This window comes from Populus nigra, chromosome 15 (assembly GCF_951802175.1).
Source record: "Populus nigra chromosome 15, ddPopNigr1.1, whole genome shotgun sequence".
NCBI lineage: Eukaryota > Viridiplantae > Streptophyta > Magnoliopsida > Malpighiales > Salicaceae > Populus > Populus nigra.
In genome coordinates this window covers 1,668,869-1,689,793 of record NC_084866.1, presented here as the reverse complement: position 1 = coordinate 1,689,793, position 20,925 = coordinate 1,668,869, and the positions used below count along the sequence as shown (strand labels likewise).

Genomic DNA, 20,925 nt, shown 5'->3' with positions numbered 1-20,925 from the left:
TAATTGAAGCTTTCAGAGTTTTGATACAATATTATATTTTTTTGTAATAAATATTTTATTGGCAGATAATATTTGGAAGAAGAAAAAATCTTTAACTAGAAAAGAAATGTAGTATGGCTAAAACTATTTTGAAGATATTGATTTTGGTGTTAGGTAAAAAGACAAAAAATAAAATATCATAATCACAAAACAAAAGAGTTTCTATTAGTTATATTTATAGATATAAATGTAATGCTAAAATTTAATATTATTATTTGTAAAAAATCTAATTATCATCATTTATGAAAAATATAATTAGTAATATTTTGATCAATCTAAATAATAAAAATAAATTCTTGAGTGGGATAAACAATCTATGAAGAGGTCAATCTATTATTTTGGTCAATCTAAATAATAATAATGAAAAGGTCACCTCATCAGCATTTTGGCTTTTATATCAGTTATTATGATTTTTTTAAAAACAAATAAGATCAATCATTTTCGTTTTATTCCAAGCAAACTATCATCAACTCTCTAATACTTTTGACAGCCCATGCTGTTCCTCTAGTACGAAGACTCGAAAAAAATTAGTGTAGAGTAAGGTGCATATATCTGCTGGTGGATAAGGTTACTCTAGTTTATGAAATTGTTTGATTGTTGTTGTTTTTTTTTTTTTTTTAGTGGTGATGGTAGATTGTTTAATGGTGGTAGTTGGAGGCAATAGCCGATAGTGGTTGATAGCAATGTTATTAAACCCGATCCGGCCTGACGGGTTAACTTGGTGGCTGAACCGGTTTGGATTTAATAAAAGAGTGGCTGAGGCAACAATCTGGCTAAACTCGGGTGACTCGGTGAGTCGACTCATGACATGGTCAACCCGGGAGAGACCCGATTTTTTTTTTAAATGTGAGATTTGAAATTTATTAGTATATATACTCTATGTTCTCAAGAAAAATCATGTTTTTTCAATGTGGGATAAAAAACCTTTTGGTTTAAATATTTCAACTTAAAAAGATAACATAGTATCTTTTCAATGAGGAATTTGAAGCCCTTTCGTATATATACTCTATGTTCCTATGAAAGAAGTTATGTTTTTTCAATGTGGAATAAAAAACTTTTTGGTTTAAATACTTCAACTTAAAAGGATAATATAGTATTTTTTTCAATGTGGGATTTGAAGCCCTTTCGTATATATACTCTATGTTTTCATGAAAAAAATTATGTTTTTTCAATGTGAGATTTGAAACACATTAGTATATATACTCTATATTTCCAAGAAAAAATTCATGTTTTTTCAATGTGGGATAAAAAACTTTTTGGTTTAAATATTTCAAGTTTCAACTTAAAAGGATAACATAATATCTTCTCAATGTGGAATTTGAAGCCCTTTTGTATATATATATATATATATATATATATATATATATATATATATATATTCTATGTTCCCATGAAAGAAGTTGTGTTTTCTCAATGTGAGATTTGAAGCTCTTTCATATATATACTCTATATTTCCATGAAAGAAATTATGTTTTTTCAATGTGGGATTTGAAACCTATTAGTATATATAATTTATGCTTCCAAGAAAAAAGTTATGTTTTTTCAATGTAGGATAAAAAACTTTTTAAAATATTCTTTTAAACTTCATTGTTTACAATATGTATAACCTATGGATTTTTTCATATAAAATATTAAAACTTTAATTTTTTTTAATTTTTCTGAGTTGACTCATGAAACTCAGAACCCGACCCCTTAACCGGATCAACCCTGAATCACTTTTAATAACTAGGATTGATAGTGTAGTGGAGGTGGTTGATGGGGACATTGGTTGGTGGTTTGATGGTGGTGGTGGGTGGTAGTTTGTGGCTCCAATATATGGTTTCTATTTCTTTTGCATGGTCGGTTTTTGTACTGTGGCAACGGGCAGATCATAGATTGTGAGCATGGAGCTCTATTATTAGTGCTAAAAAAAAAAGGATAAGGGAGGTACTTTAATTAATTAAATTTTAAATTTGTTTTTTAAAAGTTATTAATTTGAGTTTTATAAATCTCGAGGGTACTAGAAATTTACATGGTTATTAATTTTAAGACCCGTAAAATTAATCAAAATATACAATAGCTGATCCAGACATCCATGTTAATAATAATAAAGGACCTTTTACAGTATCTATTAATGTCTGATTGTAATTAAAACAAATCCTCCGCTAGTACATGAATTCTTCAATATAATTAACTTGTCCACGAATCAGGAAGAAAAATCTTAATGTTAAAAAAGAATTTCAAGAGGCTATAAATATGTTTTAAAAAAAGTAATAAAAAATCTTTTAGATTACTATTTTTTTTTGGATTTTTTTTAAATTGAGTTTTTTTATTTTTATTTTTTTAAAATTAGTTAGGAATTAAAGGTCGTGATTTTCACTAGTTGATTTATGTTGCCTTATAATTTAAGCCATGAAATTAAAAAGATTAATCTGGTTGAAATCGGCCTTTATACAAATTTTTATTTTTAATTTTATTCTTTAATATTTTACATTTTATCCTTTTTATTTCTTTAAAAATTATCTTAGCCTCATGAATGAGTTGCCGGTTTGGCAGACATACTTGAATTGACTTTAATGATTATTTTTTAATCTTCTTTTTACCACGCTTGATTATATTGAAATATATCTTTGATGTTTTTTCCTTTTAATAAACAATTTTTTTTTTTATAATCACTCTCTTTTTTCTTATTTTGATTCATTTGATACCGTTACTTGTGCTTTATCATCTTATTAAGAAAGACAAGTTTATTCCATTCATAAACCGAATTATGATATTTTTTTATTTTATTTTTTGAAACACATTTGCAGGCTTTTGATATTTTCTTAACACTGAATTTTTTTTCCCCAACTCGTAGAGTAGTGTCAGCCACGGGACTAGTTTTTCCTCTAGATTTTTTACCCCATATCAAATTTTGTGACCACGTTAGAAAGACTTGGTTTTTTTTTAAGAAAAAAAAACAATTTATTAAGAACTTTGAATAATAAAAAATGGTATTGTAGGTATAATTTTGAAACCTGGCCCGGTTTGGTGGGCCAACCCGAAGCTAGAACCAGGTCGGGTTGAAGAAAAAATAGAGAAAGAAAAACCCCAATGTGACTCAATTGACCCGAAAAAATCTGGTTAAAAACCCGGTTGCAACCTGTTAATTTTTGTTTTTTTTTTATTAAAATAATATTGTTTTGATTTTAAATTTTTTTTACCCGGACAACCCGGTGATCCTATTAAAATTCAAAACTCAAACCTTAAACTGGATTAAGTCCGAAGGACCGGATTGAGTCTGAAACTATGATTGCAGGGGATGCTTAAGAGGCTTTTACCAAAATTTGTGAACAGTTTATGTGGAATTGTTCATTAGGAAATGTTTTTAAAATCACCATGGGTAGATTTTCACGGTTAACGTGGTTTGATCATTATTGAGTTTCTAAAAAAAAAGCCAATTAGAAATTGTCACATTTAGTAAATGGTTTTAAAATTAAGAAATATCTTCAAATCATGGCAGGATAGATTTCACAATTTTTAATTTATATATATCTACCAGGCTACCATATTTTGTCACATTCACATTATTTTTATTTAGTAAAAGCATCAAAATAATTTTGTTTAATTTTATTTTTAATATCATCACATTAAAATTATATAAAAAAAAACATTAATTTAATATTTTTTTCAAACCAAATATACTTTTAAAACTCCACCTAAACCATTTTGACTCAATCACTCAAATATATAATAAGCTATTTGAAGTTCTTAGAATTAAATTAATTCACGGGTTAAATCATTTTGAGAGTGTTGATTTGAATTACAAATATAATTTAAATTAGAAAAAAAATACCAAAAACAAATCAAAAGGAGACCCTCTAGTTTGCTCAAGGAATTCGATTTTAATGGACATTAAAGATTATTTTCCAAAAATACCCCCGCTTTCTTATAAAATGACCAAGAGGTAAAGGACTGTAAAGTTATCTAAACCTCAACCAGATCGAACCCCTTGACTATGAAGATAACTCGGTAATGGATTTTCACCTTGTCAATTATATTATCTTGTTTTGTTCGCTGTTATACGCTCCTCACCATTCACAATTTTTAGAGTTATTTCAAACAATATAACTAAATTTAACTTTATGGTTTAATATTTTATATTATTTATTGATTTTTGAAGTCAAACGTTAATTCCAAAAAAAAAATCCAACAATTCCTTTTGTCCATAGTTGGAAACATGAAGTGCTTGTTATGGCAATGCCGGTTCCATTGCTCATCTAGCTCCGATCAGAAAGTAGTCTGGTTTAACCTAGACCTGTTAATATAGACCATAGCTTACCACAAAAGCTTACCTAGTTTTGAAATAAATTGCTGTCACTTATTCATTCTATATGAAGCATATGCATGAAAGAAAGCTTGCTATAAAATGCTTACCAGGTTTCCTACATATTACATATAAGTTGCTTCTTAAACTGATTAAAATGAAACAAAGACATTGGAATTTGTTCAGTCCATGTTCTGGGGTTTATCTAAGGGGACAGCTGGAGGCGCGGGTGGCATGCTACTTGATGCTCCATTTTCGGCAGATGGGGGCATGCCCCATTTGCCCTCAGATTCAAGAGGCTCGAAAACTTGAATACTTCCATCTGTTAGGCCGATGGCAAACTGATTAGGTTCTTGGGGATGTGCAGCAACTGCTAGTGGATATACTGAAGAACTGCAGAAAATGAGTGAGAGAGTTATATTAGATCATACAACTAAGACAAGCAAGAAGCGAATCTGCTCATATCCAAACGCCACAAGCAGCAGTCAAGGAGGTTGTAAGTTAAGTGGGAAAATCCCAATCAATTGCTTAAGTTATCATGCTAAACAAGCAGCAGTGGGAGCGCAATTTAATGTAAATGGAGATCAACAGCAATGTGATTCATATTGATGATGCAAGTTGTTGAAAAGACTGTTATCTACAAACACTTTGATAAAGAAACAAAAATAGTAGTACCCGACATCTGGTTGAAGGTAGGCATTTGGATTAATCTGGCATCTCACTTGAAGATTTGATGCACCAAATATGCGCAAAGTTCCATCCACGAAGCTGGCATAAACCAACTGGCTATCACAAGAGAATGTTGCATGGGAGATAGGTGCTGAAAATTCTCCAATGTTCCACTGTAAATTTACCATGAAAGGTCAAAAATTTTGAAAAGAAAAATGGAGAAGGGAGAAGGAAACTGCTGAACCATGACTGTTCCCTTTAAGCACCATCTGCCACCACCATCATGTTTGCCTATCAATCACTGTGTACTATAGAAGGAGGTCCTTTCAGTCCCCCAAAGAAATTGAGATTATTAAAAATCCACCAGTTTCACTTATGGTGGAATACCATAGTACCCTATATGAACCAGTTCTTTTTTTTTTCTTAGAACAAGTACACTGGTATTTAAGCTGCAGGGCTTTAGCTAAAACAATATGAATGGGAAAAATCAAAAGGAATTCACATTTGGATTGCTTTAACAGTTGAGATTAAAATACCTGTTTTAAGCATTCAAGTTTTGTTGTTTCATAAATGGCGAGCAGAGTCTCATGTACAACAAGCAAATGGATTTGATCTTGGTGAAACTGGACTTGGGTGCCTGACATTGCTGGAGGTGTCCTTCCAGCTGGAATCTGCAACACACAATTCTTCTTCCTTTCCCACCTATCAGTGCTCCACACTATAACCTGGGAAATGGTCAACGTATTTGTTAAGATACATATTGTAGATAGCACATTAAAGCAGATGAGACCCTACTATATTTTCTTGAATAGGATGTTGTCACCCTATCCTATGGCTGGGGTAGGATGAAATCTATCCTTTTCCAACGAGCAAATGCCCAGAAGCAACAGATAATACAGATACGAAGGAGGTTAGCATGCCAGGATGCAATGATGAGAGTGCATAGAATTGGTAGTGTAGACATGGTATAAGAGATAAAATACCAACCTGAGCATCTGCACCTGAGGAAACAAGGGTATTCAGCACATTAGAGAAGGCAAGACCAGCGATTCTCTTAGAGTGACCCATAAGTTTGCTCTTGACCTGCAAGGAAATGATGAAATCCTAGTTTTGTTTTCCAAATGGAACTCACAGGGACTATCAACTAACATCTTATTATACCTCATCCACACGAACGTTATATATGTGTATTGTGGAATCATCCATTCCCACTGCAACAATATTGTTATCTTGAGGATGAAACGCAAGATACGTCGCTGCAGGTGGTGCAGGCATGAATGTTGTCATAGTCTGCAGTTGCCAATAAAACTTGTAAATAGCAGCCCAAATGAGGTAGTGGTTTGAAACGGTACCAAACAAAATTCAAAGCCACTTTTCCATGTGTAAGAAATAATTTTAAGAAAAAAGTACAGAGAGGAATTATGATCTTGTTTCAAAAATTACCTTGAATGTCATTGTGTTGAACAAGGAAATTTTCCCTCCAGATGCTGACATGATGTAGGAATCATTCTTGGACAAAGCGAAACACGGCACAGCCTCTTCTGTTCTAGCATCAACTAGATCATTAGTCATTAATACGCCAGATCCTGGTTGCACCAATTGAGGGGAAGCCTTGGTTGTTGCCTGGACCATGAAACAAAAATGTTGCTAAGGTAATGAATTCAGATTTTTAAGTGATGAACAAGTTTATGGTGTAACTTGAACCAACTTTCATCTTAGACAGAAAAACATTAGGAAGAAATATGGGAACCTTGTACCTTCCCACTCGAATTAAGGTCATTTCGAGGCCACTTCCAAAATAGATGAATAGCATTTAATGCAAGTGCCAAGATGGCAGTGCCTGAATTTGTGTAGACCAACCTCGCAATCTGCAATTTGATAGAGGAAAACCCAATAAGAACCTTTATTCTCTGGAAATTTGATGACAATGAACTATTCATAGATATTTTAGAAAAAACTTAAAACTATGTTCACAACTTCCTGCTAGACACGCACACATGTATAACTGCTCCATTGCTAAAAGACTGCAACATGGGGAAGATATCAAAAGATAGATTGCTGGTACAAAATGCTTGATGATGTAGAGACATGTAAACAAAGACGGTATCTGATATGTCTTAAAGTGCACTCTTCTGGATTGATACAGCCTGCTGAAATTTAAAGGTTTCTCATATCTAATTTGAAGACTTAAAATTTCTCCTGTGCTCAAGGCCAAGCTATACGTAAATAAAAATTTGGCCAACAATATACAAGCTAAGTGGCCCATTTTTACCTTATCTGTTTTAATGCGAGTGGAGAGCCTCAATGACTGAAGCTTGGAAGGATCATTAATCTCAGTGAGCTTCCATATCTTTGGTGGGTGTACTTCTTCGGGCACCCTTGTTTTTACACCTTCTGAGCTTCTAGAGTCACCATTCTATCAATTGCATCCATTGTATTTAGTTTGCATATCCAGCCAAGAAATAGAAGTGAAAGACAAAATTACTGACCTTTATCGGTGCCTCAGATGCAATTCCAACTCTCGAGGCAACCAGTGAATGGCTTTCAAATGTGCGCATCAAACAGAGACCATCAACTGTCGCCAAGATTTTGATTCTATTATCATTAGCAGAAACAGCCAACAGGTTCCCTCCTTTATTGAATCGAATACGTGGACTTGTCTTTGGATCAAAGAAATAAGAATATAAAACCAAGTTAAACCCATAGTATGTTTGCACAAAAACATGCGATTGACTGTGGTTTAAGAACAGGAAAACTTACTGGTAGGCCTCCCTCTGCATCAATGGTTGTCAAAAGAGAAGGACTATCCATATCCCAGAATTTGATCAAGTAGTCATCGCCGACAGCCAAGAATCTATTCTTGGTAGTATCAAATTGAACAACACCCAAAGAACGCTTGTGAAAGCCTTGGTAGGTTCTCTTTATAGTACCTTCATTTTCATTCCATTCCACCATGTGTGACTCCCCATCTTGATTGGTCCCGCATGAAAATAGCCTAAATGTGTTCAGTGAAGAGACTGAATTTTCAGTTTGTCCTTAAAATATAAGATTAAAGTGGTATTGCAGTTATAATAACCTACCTTTTCCCATCAGCGCTATATGCCATCGTGGAGCATGATCGACCAGGAGCATCATAATCAACCCTAGACCCCATCATGTCATACAACCACGCCTTTATTTTTCCATCCACTGATGTCGAAAAGACAAACTAGGGCATAAAAACATGAGACAATCAGCAAACCGTGTGAAAAGCCAGAGGAAGCAAAACTACGGCACATGTCAGCAGAAAACGAGTATCCAACTTGAGTTCTTACATGAACAGTTTCCCTAGAATGGGGGCAGACAGAATGAACAGGAGCTTCATGACCTTTGAACGTATACAATTCGGCACCAGTGGCCACTTCCCACACCTAAAATTTGAAAAACTTAGTATGTACACTGAGAACGCTGAATAACAATGCCACTAACAATCTGATAACAAGCTGACCCTGATGGTCTTGTCGTCACCACAAGTAATGACCGCTGGTTGCTTGGGATTGCAAAATGCTAGGTCATTTACACTTCCAATATGAGCATCAATCTGGTAAAAAAGACAAATTATTTTCCTTGGAAACAATATAACAAAGTTGTGAACAAGGTAAACACAAACATGACTTACCTCTACATGATGCCGAATACCATGTCCATCATAATAAGTGTATATCTGTACTATATGCTTAGAATATGCAACCCCTGTTTGGTTGAATAATAACAGACTTTAATCATTGAAAACTCAAGTCATAAGAAACTGTTTGGTTTGTCATTTTCGAATCTTACCAAATAAAGAACCATCAGGACTCCATAATACGCGTTTAACTGAAACAGATGGGTCCTTCATTATAGATGCCTGAATTTGACCAAGATCAATATGGAATTAAGACACTCTGTGACTGAACTACAACCTTACCAAATAATAAATTAGTTAGAAAGGAGCATACCTTCAATACCATTGAACTTGCTCCAATATCCCATACCTGAAAACTTTTTGACTCCAACTTCTCCCTAGAACTAACTTCCCACAAAGTAATGTCCCCGATACCAGTTCCAACTGAAAAGTCACCATACAAATATCAAGTAGCATGCAGCTATTGGAAAAATAAATAAATAAAGTTTCCCTAGATTAAAGAGTCAAGAAACCTGAACTAACCCAGAAGTAGAGTCTGTTGGATAGGATGGAAGTCCATGCTTGTGGGAACTGAGCCTTGATTTAATGTCCGTGCCACAGTCTTGGGCAACTCTTCGGTCATGTTAAAAGCCAAGCCATAATGATTTTGACCAGAACTATTTCCTGCCAACATTACCTGCAGGAAAAATACCGAACAAAGTATGTCATTTTGAAAGGAAACCAGCTATCAAAACCGTGTTTGTGTAGTTAGGGTTCAAACAACTTACCCTGTCCAAAGCCCCAGAAACTCTTGGTCTTGACACATCAGAATCCCCATGACCTTTTGGCATTGCTACACCTGACACTTAAATGATGTTAAGAACTAACAATCTTACAGCCATTCCAAAAAAAAAAGCACGTACACAAATATACAATTTTCACTCATAATAGTACAAAGAATCTGTTCCGTGCACATTATAACCTGGATTTGGACCGATGAAATTTAATCCTCCTCCGAGAACTATTGGGTGGGTTACAGTTGCAGGATTGGAAATCCATGTTGTTAAAGGTGTTTGAACTGGTATTGGAACTGGTGCTGGTGCTGGTGCTGGTGCTGCTGCTGGTGCTGGTGATGGTGCAGGCTGGAATGACTGGTAGAAAGAAAATAATCGAGCAATGTAAGGAAATTCTGGTCAGCAACAGCGGGGCATGATTGAAACAAAAGGAACCTAGTCATGTACCCCATTTGCAACTACTGAGAGAAAACCTTCAGGCTTTGGTGCAGAAGCTATGAGGTGATTGCTCGCTGCTAGTTGGGGATATGCATGATTAGCATTTCTACAACTGTGATCAACAAAGAGGGTTCTTATATCAGGATTTTGCCCTGGATTACCACAAAGGGAATGCTGCCAATTCAAGCTGTCATAATGCATACCAAAGATCAGTTTATCCTCTGAGGCAAACAAGGTTTGCTAGAAATTACAAAGAATAAGATTGCAGCAATCATATTCATTTGAATGGAAGAATAAAAACGAAGGAAATAGCATGTTAAAAGCCACATATCAATTGGAAATAATAAGGGCATAGCAACCAATAAAGGCAGAAGAAAATCTCTCAGTCATTCTACTAAAATCCTACTGACCTTTGGTTGATAAGCATTCGTAATCTTGAATTTTTTATGTTAGGATACTGCAATTTGTCACGGAAAAGGGGATTTGACTCCATAAGCTTTTTCAGCTCAAGCAACATAATTGCTCTTGCTGACTTTGTATCTCTATAATTCGAGAGTTGATCATTTTCCCTGCATAAAGGTCCGATTACAGCTCAGTCACCGGCTAAGATTAAAAACCTTAACCCATCTTGTTCAACTATACATACCTGAAATTATCCAATGTAAGCAGCTGAGTAATTTCTTTGAACAAGTCTTCATTAAAAGAGGCAAAAACTTTGAGATCCTTCATGAGGATATCTACAGCCTTGGTCCGATCAAGCCTATCAAATAAAAGCATTTAAGAGCAGCAAATGCAATAAAAATGCAAACCACGAGACTGACTCGATAACAAACTGCCTGAAGTAGATCATGAAAACTAAACACGTATAAGATTCACAAGCTTACTTATCCAATGCTTCCAGATACTTTTGCTTGCGAATTTCAAAAAATATCTTCATCGAATATCGGTTATCATCCACTTTGGTAAACCCAGAAAGATACTTCTCAACCTCATCCCAGTCGCCACCCAACACAAGCTCCTCAAAGTACTTTGCATTAAAGAACAACCCTGATTCCTGCTCCAGCCTAATCGAAAAAAGAAACAAATCCTTTGTAAACAAATAAATAACTCAACCAGAAACCAGGTATTGACAAGAAATTTTTTACTTGTGAGCAGTTTCTTTGAACTTTTCTTCATCAAGAAACTGCAAAATTAAAAAGATAAGGTCTCGGCTGAGCGAAGACGTCATTACAGCAGCCAGTTCTGATCTACAAAACAACCAAAAAATCAACCATTATGAACAAAAAACAATATAGATTACATAATCAAATTAAACTACACACATAAAATGAAAAAAAAAAAGAAGAATAGGAAGCAAACAGAGAAGCAAGAAAATGGCCTCATTTTCAGTCCCAAGAAAAGTTCCCAGCATTTACTTAAGAAAAAGAATAGAATTTACATCAGAGTTTAACAGAGAAGCAAAGCGAAAACTCAAAAGAATTTGAGGTTACCAAGCATAAAAACCTCAAGAACATCAAAGATCAAGAAGGAATTGCATGCTTTTTAAGCAAAAAACAACTGTGAAAGTTGGAGAAAATTAGGGTTTTCACTGATTAGAAACAGTAAAGTAGCTTTGACCCAATAAAATTAAATTAAAGATGCTCTAAAATAGACTAAAGAGTTCAGACCGAAAAAAAAAAGAAACAAAAGGGAACTATTTATCATACTAATAAAGGTTAAAACACGGCATAAATTCACCTTTAAAACAGAAAGAACTGAAAGAAACAGAGCACTCTAGCTCTCTAAAACAAACTCTCCCTCTCTCCCTCCCTCTCTCTATCTCTGAGCTCTAATTCCTATAAGATGCTGCTTCTTAGAGTTTTGAGGTGACTAAAGCAAGGTGAAATATATATAATAATGGCGGTATCGTCGAGGTATAATCAGTAGTACTTATCACGACTTGTTATTGATAAGCTATATGGATTATATAAGGCACAGAAGTGGGTACCCCTAGAGAAACCTCAGCCGACAAATGTCTTCACTTTGTCAAAAGTAGACAGTGACGGTTGTGGTGCGTGTATCTGCCCTTGCCTGCATTTTTGAGCAAGTGAATAACACTCTCTTGCGGGGAAAAATCGTTGTTTTTCAATCATTTGCCAAATTTTAGAGATTGATTGTATTGAGTTTTTGTTTTTGTGTTATAATTTATTTTTTAAGTGTTTTTTAAATTTATTTTATTTAAAATATATTAAATTAATATATATTTTTTCATGTTTTTTACTGGTGTCAAAAAACAAAAAATATTTTAATATATTTTTAATTAAAAAATATTATGCACCACAATATTTTATTGGTTTTTTCAATTATTTATAAAAATGGAAGATTGTTTATTGGTGCTCTTTAATAATATGCTTGCAGTAGTTAACAAGCATGGTAAGTTTTTTGCTGTGCGGTGAATTATTAGAGTTTTCTTAATTTTGTTTGATATATCATTTGTCAAATTTAGACAGTATTTACTGTTAAAAATAATTTCTTACTGTTTTTCAATTATAGTGATACCATAAATGATTTACCAATTGAAGTGGCACCGTCGTCTAACATTTACTATAAATTGCTAAATAAGATGGAAATTATTTGAAAATAAAATCTATATGACTGGCGTGCATATGTTGGGTGTTGTGCATTTAGCTCTATGTTCTTTCATGAAAAAAGAATGGAGTGAGATAAAATTTGACCTCAGATTGATATTGAAATAAAATTTAAATGGAATAAAAACACAACTCCACGAGTTTGGAATATGAATTTTTTAATAAAATTAATTTAAAAAACACCATGTTAATTAAAATCAAATAAATAATAATAACAATAAATACTTATAGACAGGGTTTGTGATTATTCATATCTCAACCCAAAATAAAAACATTATCCATACCTGATTGGTTGTGGATTTTAAAAACCCGAATCCAACCCGATTAGGTTTCAAGTATCCATAACCTAACTATATTATAGTACATAACCATAAAAATAAAGATGAATAGATTTGTCACTGTTACATTTGTTGTTACTTGTTAAGATTCTATTTGTTTTTGCGTTTCAGAAGTGCTTTTGAAAAAATTTAAATTTTTTTTTATTTTTTTCTTTACTTGAAATTAATATTTTTTTGTGTTTTTTAATCATTTTGATGTGCTGATGTCAAAAATAATTTTTTAAAAATAAAAAAACATATTATTTTGATATATTTCTGAATAAAAACACTTTAAAAAATAACCGCATTAAAAAAAAAAAGATGATTCCGCTTAAAAAGATTCCATGAACTCAAATAGACTCACAAGTAAAAAAGCATCATAATAGCACAAAACACATGAGATTGGAAGGGACCCAATTTTTTATTTTTCCTAGAATTCACCAGCACCAATTAAGTTTTTGGAAATGAAAAAGGTAGAGAAAACAAGGTTGTCCCTTTAAAAAAAGAGGAAATAATAAAAAAAATTTCTTTAGTAGCAAACCAGAGACAATAATAAACTTTGTAAATGAAAATTAAAACCATAAAAGATTTGCTATATTAGAGCTGCCACATACAATAATTTGGTGTCAGAGAAATTAAGATTGCTAGGAGCAAGATTTGCCACTACTTGATTCGTTGCTAGATTTGTTGTTGCTATCGTTGGAGAGGTTGTGTTATTGCGGGAGAAGAGAGTGGGAGGGGGCAATATAGAAGTTGGAGAGGAGAGGAGACTCGAGAGGCTAGAGATGAGAGTGTGAAAAAAACCCAGAATTTTCTATTTATATATACTTGGTGTAAATATAATTTTCTCAAATTTTAAAGTTATTATTTATATAGTTTGGGTCGGGTTCGGGTAGAACAATATACGTACATTATCTGAACTTGACTTTTTGATTTCAGGTATTATTTGGACCCGATCTAAACCTTAACGAGCAAAAAAAAACCTCACATTTATTTGGATTAGTTTCTATCGTGCTTGGATAAAATTATCATTCCTACAAACAAGTATGTTTTTTCTATGTTAATAGTTAAGCCTGATATAAAATTTAAATGAAGAAGAATTAGATTATATTTTTTTTTAATTTTAACAACAAGGTATCTTTGCTATTATTTGTATTCACAGAAGATTAAGTCATCTTTAGTCAAAGTTAAGATTAGATTGATATATTCACTAAAAATTGTTTTCCTACGACATGGTCCAGAATTGCAATATTTTACGATAACATTAGGATTGAATTCAACGGCCAATTAAATGATTTTTTTTGTAAAAAAAAAAAATAGCTTGGTAAAAATTTTGAGAAAATCACATATGTTAAAAAAAATATTAGAAAAATAACACAGTTTGAACACAATCGTATTTCTAAATATCAGTTTTATAAACAATATTGTTTAGTCAAAAAAAAAAATACATATCTTATATAAATTAATTAACATGTACAAAAATCAACCTAAAATTTTATAAAAATTCAATAGTCAAGAGATGAGATTTAAGATCTAATAATCAAGAAATAAGATAAGAAACAAATTGACGTCTCAATGAATTGTGAAAGAAAAGAAGTGAAATAAATAATAGATTACCAGAGACATGTTGGAACTCTGTTTTTGACACATATGGTACTGTTAGAAATATTTTAATGAGACAATTATAACCACACTATAAAATACAACTAGATAAGGTAGTAATTAGTCAGGTTTTTTGTTTGGTGTTAATTTGGGTTGAAGTATTTTAATGTTTGATTAACTCTAAATAAAATCAACAATCAATTATGATCCTGTTTGATAGTATTTCAATATATAATTAAAATCATTTTTTTTGGGATTTTTCTAGTGACATAGTATGTCTAAAACAAAGTCACAATGTATTTTTTTATGATTCATTATTTCTCTCCTTTATTTTTCTTCGATCACTTTTTTCTCATGCCACATAAAATTATCTCCTTTTTTCTTAACCATTGCATATTAAAAATAAATTTTTAATATATATTTTATTTTCAATTTTTTTAAGGAAGTTCGATAGAATGGTAAAATATCCCGATTAAATTAAATTTTTAAAGATAGATAGAAAAAAAAAGAGTTGATGATGCTACTCTAACAAGAAAATGCACGTGTCACGTGTGCAGACGCGCTCGAGGGTGCCGTAGAGTGAGAGAATACAAAAGGGAACACCTTGGTCAGTGCATGTATGACTCTATCTGACGTAACGACAAATTAAAAGCCATTATACTGTCCAAAGTGTCCTCTGGTGGCTGACGTGACGACTCATAATTCTGCTCGTACGCATATTTCTTGCTTCCTTGACAGTTCGAGGTTCAGAACTTTCCTGCCTCCTTGTGTTTCTAACTACCTGTCAGCTTGACAAGATTGCACGTGGTTCGCATCAAAACGAAAGTCTTAAAGAATTGTCTTATTTGCAAATCTATTTTTTTTCTTAAAAAAAAAGAAAATATAAGATGAATTTTTCAAATTTGTAAACGTGACATATTTTTAAAAATCATCCTTTTAATTGAAAAAAATAATAATGGTATATTTCATAGTTATTAAATCTAAGTATTATCTAATGAATCATTCATGCAACTTGTTGATTTTAAATATAATTTAGGTCGGATATTATTTGAAATTAATTTTGTTTTTTATAATAAATATCACAAAACTTGAATGAAAAATCAATTTTAATAAAAAAATTTATTTTTATTCAATGATTTTATTTAAAAAATTACAATATCATTATTTTATTAATGATTCAAGTTAACTCAACAAATTCTTCACCCAAAGGGAATATAATACCGATGATATATTTTAGAAACAAGTAAAAAAGCTCAAAACTTGATTCAGCTAAGAAAACAAAAAAATAACCAAAAAAACCGAACTATGAAAAAATCAATTAGAATTTTAAAAAAACTAATAGGTTCGGTTTCTGTTTTATAAGTCTGAAACTGAAAAACCCGAATCGAACCCAAACCAAAAAAAACCGAGGCAAACCGGAAAAAACCGAGCCAAATTAAAAAAACCGAACCAAACTGAGTCAAACTAGTTCGAACTAATTTTTGTTCAAAAACCCAAACCGAAACCAGTCGGTTTAAACTGATTTTGATTTTTTTTAATCAGTTTAGTTTTTTTTTTGATAAAATTTGAACCTCACCAAAATTAATCACCTCTAATGTATTCTAGAATTTATTTGAAAAAATGTTAAGTGGCGAAATGTGTAGGCTGGCTCCATTGGAAAGAAGCTAAAGTTGTGGTAGGTGCCGTCCAGATAATTTCCCTTTTCCTTTGTGATTCAACAAAAGATAATCCTCTGACCTCCTTTATCCCTCTATTGTTTAAATCATCCGGAAAAGGTGTAGCGGGTTAATTTGATATTCGATTGATTTGGTCACTTGATTCATCCATGTAAAATAAAAGATCGACAAAATAAAAAAAATGGCTAAACCCAATTCATCTGTTAGATTGACTCGTGATCTGAATAACCCAATAAAAATTAGTAGAGATTTGTTTTTTCAGTAGAGATTCTTTTAGCCAAGGATCTTTTTTATATATAATTTGTAGTTATTTATTAATACTTTTCAAAATTCACTATATAAATACTAAAAAGATATTTATTTTTTTAACATGAGATAAAAAAAATTTGGTTTAAATACTACAATTTAAAAAGATAACATGGTATCTTTTAAATGTGGGATAAAATATCTTTTTAAAATAAATTTTTAAACTTCATTATTCACAACATGTATAATTTATATTCATATGAATTATTTTTTAATTTTTTTATATGAAATATTAAAACTTCAAATAAATAAATATATATATATATATATATATATATATTAATTTTTTCGAATTGATCCGAGTAAATCAATAATGTTTTAATGAATTCAAAATTTCCTCTTGAAGGATGAATGTTATATAAAAAATTTTAATGGTTTTTAATTCACTACAAAGTCTATTTTTTTTTTATAATGCTTGGAAAATAATTAGTAATATCCTATTAATTACTCTTTAAATTCATGTTGAAGAAAAAAACAAACAAAAACAAAATAAAAAATAAATCTCATGACCCATTAAAAATGATACATTATATTTTTTTAAAAATATTTTTAAATAAAAAATACAATATTATTCTTTTTATATATATTTTTTATTTTTTTGATATTAATACATTAAAAGGGGCGGCAGGGGTTCTTCTCTTCATTTGTTCATTTCTAATGTAAAATTGACTGTGTGTTAGTATCATGATACATGATAATTTTTTAAAAAATATTTTTTAATAAAAAAATATAATATTATTATTTTTTATATATATTTTTGATATTAATACATTAAAACCATACAAAAGAATCTAAAAACATAAATTTAATTTTTTAAAATAAAAAAAAATAAAATTAAAATCACTTTAAAATAATATAGAAGTCATCGTAACAGCAAATCACTTTAAAATATAGAAGTGATTATAGTATTAAACGAACTCTAAAGATATTTAATATAAATTTGAGATGAAACTACGTGGTTGATTAATTTTAAATCATGCTCATGTAACTTTTATACTTTAAACCTTATTTTCAATCTCAGCTCCAAATCTGTGTGTAAGTCAATTTTGGTAAATGATTTTTTTTTAGTTTAACATGGATGTCCGGGTTAGCTTGCGTGTACCTCGACTAGTCTCACCGGCCCTGAAGTTAACGACCATATAAACCTCCAGTGGCTATCATATGAGCAACTACATGGCTTGAATTTGAGACTATAAAAGAAGCAAATCTCTTGATACTAAATTTTTACCACCGGACTACCACCTAGATGGTTTTGGTAAATGATTTTTATACTTTAGATTTGAAGTCTTGTATTATATGAAGAAAAATATGATAAATTTATTCCGAACTCATGTTGACGGTTGAAAGCAGTGCTTGGACATTGGCCCATCGATTTCTAGCTAATCGTGGGCTCGAGACACAGAAAAGCTCCATGCATGTGGAAGCTGGAACTTGACGGGAAAGCCTGTGGTTGTGGAAGAAATGTTGGCCTGTCAAATCTCAAATCGAGACAAATCCCGACTTCTGATGCCAACAGCTGGAAAACTCAATTATCTTTTTCATCTCTGGGTTTTGCTCCTTCAAAGAATGAATAATGATGCTGATAGGGAAATCTTCGTAAACTGCACAGCAATACATGGATTTATTTCATGTTTATTGCTTCTGCATTGGAAAATCAAACTACTAAGGTATAATTATATTTTTGAAAATTTTTAAAATATTTTTAATTTTTAAATTTTAATTTTTAATATATTTATGTTAAAAATAAGTTTTTAAAAATTTGATGAAAAACATTATTTCAATGCAAATAATATGATATCATTATTTATTTTTTAAAATATTTTTTTGATGCATTAAAATAGTGCTGTATTGACAGGGAAATCCAAGAAAAAAAAGAAGTGAATATTATTTTTATGGTAGGGCTTTGATTTTATATGTGTTTAGTATACATGTTAGTAATTTTTTTTTATTATATTTGTGTTGAAAATATATTTGTTTTGAGTTTTGTATTACATGTTTATAGATTTAAATATATATGCACAATAAGATTTTTCTTTAATAATTTTTTATGTTTTTCAATTATAAATTAAATATCCTTTTTTATTAGCCTAGTATATTTATAAATTTTGAACTAGATGGACATTAATGGAGGTTAGAGGAAAATATAAAGATGGGCATAGGCCATGACAACAATGGCTCATCTCCACCTGCCAACATGGGCATAGGTTACTACCAAGGATGTGTTTGGCAGTGTAATAATGGTTGTTTTTAAAATAATTTTTTATGTTGAAATTCACGTTAATGATTTTTTTTTTATTTTTTAAAAATTATTTTTAATATCAGTACATCAAAACGATTCAAAACATATAAATCGTATTAAATTTTAATAAAAAAACAAAAAAATTTTAAAAATATAGTTTATACCGCGTTTTCAAATACATTCTAAAAATTGATGGTTCCCTTTGACAATTTTCCACATAAAATTTCCAAGGTGCGGTTATGGTTTCAAGGTTCTTGGCTGGGATCTCTCTTCAGTGGGAGGCGGCCCTCACTGAGTTTTCTGGCTCCTTTTCTTTGTTGTTTTGTGAAGGATTCTTTGCCGTATGGACAAAAATCTTTTTCTTTTCTTTTTTTTAATATAAACACAGAGCTGTTATTTAATATCATATATTTTTATTATTTATACATGCAATGTAATAATATAAAGTAGGGTTTGAAATTCTGATAATGATTGTTTTTTAAAATATTTTTTATTTAAAAATATATCAGAATAATATATTTTTTATTTTTTAAAATTTATTTTTAATATCATCATATTAAAAAAAATCTAAAATAATAAAAAAATAAAAAATAAAATAAAATTCAAAAGCACTTTTTGAATAAACAAACATAATTAATATCTTGTGTGTTCAGACAAAGTGTGTGTATATATATATATATATAGACACACAAATTCAATACTAATGATTTAATTAAAGCTCAATTGAAAACACAATTAATTTTAATATGAGAAAACTATATATATCCTAGCCATTAAATAAGAAATAATAATTCTTATAAATTCTTAAACTCAAGTTTTTCACATAGCTTCCAAGTTATTTGCTGGCATGCGGTCAAAATTTCCAATTGTAAAGCTGTAATAACTTGGGCCGAAACGATTCAATGAGTATTCGGCTCGAGTTAAGAGACGACGAGGCCTCAGGTTAAATTTAGTAACCAGCAGGCTCATGTTGCTGGGCCAAAATGACCTTTCTAGACAGACCTAGAACGCTTGCACAGATCTTAAACTGAAAATTATGCTCTGTGTATAATTTTCAAATTTACTTTCCTAAGCCTGGCTGTAAGTAATCCATTAAAGTCCATGTTTTTCCCCCTCGACTCACTTTTGTTTTACAGCCCAGATGAAAAATATAGCAAATCTCACCTGTCTGGTTCGGATTTGTTAGGGCATTGTAGTGGTGATAGAGATTTAAAGTTTTTTTTATTTAAAAATATATTAAAATAATTTTTTTTATTTTTAAAAATTATTTTTAACATCAATGATCTGAAAATATATAAAAAAATTCATTTTAATAAAAAAAAAATTAAAATTTTGAGAACATGGTTTTTACCCTGTTCCAAACACATCCTTAATTTTTTTTTAAAAAAAAGAAAAGAAAAGAAGAAAGTGATGACCTCACTGAGCATGAGCTTCGATTTGAGGATGGAAAAAAACAACATAGTTGTTAAGTAGGACCTACCTCGTGACCTTGAGTCTGATTTGACTTCGGCTTTAAATTGGTTAGAAAAAGATATTTAGACGCTAAAACTTAATTTACAACTCGGCAAAACCCACTTGATGGGATCAATTTTGAGAATTTTTTTTATAAAAAACAATATTATTTTAATAAAAATAATTAATTTATGTTGATTTGATCATTCAATAATCTAAGTTATTTTTAAGATCTATTTTCATTTAAATTTAATAATTTTCACAAGAAAAACACAAATTAATTTAATTATCAAAATTTAACAAGAATACGGGGAGATACTTCCAGTACTATAATTTAAAATTTAAATTCATAAAAAATCACAATAAAATATTTTTTTCTTATAAACACACTATTTTAGATGTTGGGGGTAATATATGTGATCCATTAAAAAAAATATTGATTATCAAAACTTGACAAGAAAAAATCTTTATGTCTGGAGATCTTCCCTTAGTTTCTGTAGGGTGACATCAAATATAAAATGATGATTGAGTGTTAAATTTTGCTTCAAGAACATAAATTCTTTTATATAATGGAGAGTTTTATGCTTGGAGAAGTAGAGATGTTGCGAATGTGTTGGCGATGTGGTGGATTCCAGCTTACAAATTCAAGGCTTACCGACAACCAAGATCTTGACAGATGTCGTTTGCCTCTTAAGGTTAGTTTGGTCTGTAAAACAGAGGAAGGGTAAGCAAAGACATGTACGTGTGAGTGTGTTTCAGCATAATAATATTCTTGGGGTAAATCTGTACTTTTAAAAAATTTAATTTTTTTATTAAAATTTTTTTATATATATATTTT

The 20,925-nt window shown here is 30.9% G+C and overlaps 1 protein-coding gene across 1 annotated transcript; it reads right to left on the bottom strand.

Annotated features, from left to right (window-relative positions):
* Positions 1-4,401: 4,401 nt before the first annotated feature.
* LOC133673666 (topless-related protein 1-like) lies at positions 4,402-11,748 on the bottom strand. Its single transcript, XM_062094509.1, has 25 exons — positions 11,606-11,748; positions 11,014-11,115; positions 10,753-10,932; positions 10,515-10,628; positions 10,279-10,437; positions 9,878-10,055; positions 9,619-9,787; positions 9,425-9,495; positions 9,180-9,333; positions 8,971-9,080; positions 8,810-8,879; positions 8,652-8,725; positions 8,481-8,573; positions 8,308-8,403; positions 8,074-8,201; positions 7,754-7,988; positions 7,483-7,653; positions 7,266-7,409; positions 6,751-6,861; positions 6,437-6,616; positions 6,155-6,283; positions 5,981-6,076; positions 5,530-5,718; positions 5,000-5,166; positions 4,402-4,717 (listed from the first exon to the last, which is right to left on the bottom strand). The coding sequence occupies exons 2-25, from the start codon at positions 11,094-11,096 to the stop codon at positions 4,507-4,509; spliced, it is 3,312 nt and encodes a 1,103-aa protein (XP_061950493.1). The 5' UTR covers positions 11,097-11,115; positions 11,606-11,748; the 3' UTR covers positions 4,402-4,506.
* Positions 11,749-20,925: the final 9,177 nt, after the last annotated feature.